Source organism: Gekko japonicus, unplaced genomic scaffold, assembly GCF_001447785.1.
Source record: "Gekko japonicus isolate JY-2015 unplaced genomic scaffold, Gekko_japonicus_V1.1 scaffold12750, whole genome shotgun sequence".
NCBI lineage: Eukaryota > Metazoa > Chordata > Lepidosauria > Squamata > Gekkonidae > Gekko > Gekko japonicus.
The window spans coordinates 1-2,919 of NW_015196165.1; the positions used below are offsets into that span (position 1 = coordinate 1).

The 2,919-nt window shown below is 45.4% G+C and overlaps 1 gene segment (V, D, J or C); it reads left to right on the plus strand.

Moving 5' to 3' along the window:
• Nucleotides 1-128: 128 nt before the first annotated feature.
• On the plus strand, nt 129-537 carry LOC107125027 (the record flags this gene model as incomplete). The annotated part of the segment is given in 2 exon segments: nt 129-140; nt 227-537. Coding segments are annotated over 2 exon segments (323 nt in total), but the record flags the coding sequence as incomplete, so codon positions are not given.
• Between the last annotated feature and the right edge of the window lie 2,382 nt (nt 538-2,919).

A 2,919-nucleotide genomic window follows, 5' to 3' on the forward strand; every position in this document is an offset into this window, starting at 1 on the left:
TGTTTAAATCAGCCCCTTGTCAGTCCCAGACACCCAGAGACAATCTTCTGCACCTTGTAACTTCCTAGCCTATAGTCAAAGAAATCAAAGGAAAATGATATGGTGGCTTCAAATTGTTTTCTTTTCAGCTATACTCAGAGGTAATTCTTGGTCATTCACACAAAGAAGATAGTTACATCAAGATGTAAATATGAAGCAGGCCCCTTTAAAATGTCTTTCTTTCCAGGTGTCCTGTCTGAGGCCCAGCTGGTGGACTCCGGAGGGGATATCAAAAGGCCCGGAGAGTCCCTCCGCCTCTCCTGTCGAGCCTCCGGCTTCACCTTCAGTAATTATCGCACGGTCTGGGTGAGGCAGGCTCCTGGCATGGGTCTGGAATGGATTGCACGGATATACACTGATGGGAGCAAGACATTTTATGCCAGTTCAGTACAAGGGCGCTTCACCATCTCCAGGGACAACCCTTCCAACATGGCATATCTGCAAATGGACAGCCTGAAACTTGAAGACACAGCCGTGTATTACTGTGCAGCACACACAGTGAGAGAAAGAGAATCTGAAGCCAGGCAAATACCCTCTCTTATCCTTGGCAACGCTCCTGGTTGACTGAGCTGCAGACAAACATCTTCTTTATTGAATGGTGGGATCATCAGAGGAAGTGCTATATTTGGATTTCAGTGTCCTTTGCATAAGAGACAGCTCTGGGGTGTGACCTTTGCTAAGTGTGTAGAAGCAGAACATTGTGCCTAAAATGAAGAGGACTGGAACATTCTGGCCCGGGTTATCTCCACACACACACACACACAACACTAGCTGGTTAGGAAGCTGTGGTTCCTGAGCAGCAGAGACAGAGAGATTGGAACATGTCCACCTCTTTAGAAGACAAAGGGGATATTAGAACCTACATGAACAATCACAGTCAGTATGGCATTGGAGTTAGCGTGTGTCCCTCAGATTCAGGAGACCTAGGCTCAAATCCCACCTCAGACCCATGGGGATGCTGGTTGACTTTGGGCATGACACCCTCCCCCAACTCCCTTACATACCACACAGAGTTATTATTGAGGGGATGGAGGACAGTAGGACAGTCTTATCTGGTTAAGGCTCCAATGGGGAGAAGTGTGACATGTCCTATAAATCAAATTCTGCCACTGGTTTTATCACAAAAAATTGCATCTCAGAGGATATTGTATTCAAGATGGACAAGGATGCAGGAGACCTGTGCTCAGAACTCGCTTCTTAAAACTCAACTTGGCAAATACGTTTAGGTAAATGGTGTGGAGAGGACTGTGAAAACGTTCTCTTCCCAACTTGAATGGCATCCTGCCCCTGCAATTTCTAGGTTTTACAGGTAAACATGAAAATTCACTCCTGGGACAAATGTCCACCTTTGTTCAGGGAAAGATGCAGGAGGGAAGCATAAAAATGTCCAGTCCCCCAGTGTCAGATCAGTGGTATGGGACTTTTTTGGCCTACCCAGCGTCTCACATCATAGCAGAAGATTTCTTCACATGTACCAGTCTTCTCAATTATCTTCCTTTTTTATATCTCACAAGGGGGCAGAAGTGATATGCAGAATACAAACTGTCATTGGCCACTGGCCAGGAAGAAAATAAAACGGATAGTCAAGCGTGTCCGGTTGTGGTTTCAACTGTGAACCTGGTGGTTTCTGCAGACATTTTCTTCAACATTATCGTTCTACTTGTCTCTTGTGAATTTGCCTCCCCAAGAGACTTCCCCAGAATTTTCTTGTGAAAGTCCAGTCAAGAATTAATAAAGCAAAATGGACTAGATGGTAGGAAGTGACTCTGAAGCCAAGCAAAAACCTTCCCCTGCCTCTGGCAGCTCTCCAGCATTGACTGGACTGAAAGAGGAAATCAAGACCATACAGGTGTACAACCTTTGCATTAAAATTCATTCAGCTTGACTTCATTGATTCTAAAAAGACAGAGCCTTGTGTTGCATGTATGTAAATGCACAAACACCACTACGCACACCATGTCCTTAAGTCCTGAGCTATTCAGACAGGTAGCAGAGTGACCTGGGGACTTCTGGTGTCTTTGAAACATTCATTTTGGTTACACACCTATAGAAGAAGTACACTTTGGACACAAATAGGTACTCATTCAGGAGGCAGCAGGTCTCCAGAGGGTATCTCAGTTTCGGCTGCTGGCGCTGCTCCGCTGCCACCATTGAGAAAACCCACAATCTCTTCAAGCAGCCCATCTCTAATCGGAAGCTGCTTCCTACACCCCATTCCGGTGGTTTCATTTTCTATTGGAGAAAGACCGGCAGGCATAAAAGAGACATTAATATTCCTTTGCCCAAGCTTTGACCACCATCAGGGGATATTTTTATGCATGACTTTAATGATCTGGCCATGTCTTGTTTCACTGTATCTGAGGAAGTGTGCACACAAAAGCTTATACCACAAATTAAACTTCTGTTGGTCGTAAAGTTGCCACTGGACTCAAAGTTTGTTCTGCTGCTTCAGACCAACACGGTGACCCAATGGAATCTGTCTCCGAGAATGAGTTTGTTCTCCAGCTGAACTCCCTGACAGCTGCCGACTCTGCCGTGTATTATTGCACAAGAGATGCGGCACAGTGAGGCAAAGTCAACTGGAGGTGCATCGAAAAGAAGAGTATACATTTCTCATTCCACTCCACAGTGTGTTCAGTGTGAACGACCACTATTAGGCCACATAAAACACCTACATAAAGCCGATCACCGCCTCACAGTTGGTGTTCAGTGTTCATGCACATGACGATATCATACACAGAGAGCTTTTAACAATTGTGCTGCTGCTTTTGAAATAAGAGGATGATGGACCTGTAGCTATGGATGGGCACAGAACACAAAAACATGGTTCTGTTTGTGTTTTTTGCGGATCGAAAGCAGCTTGTAAGCCGCTCTGAGACA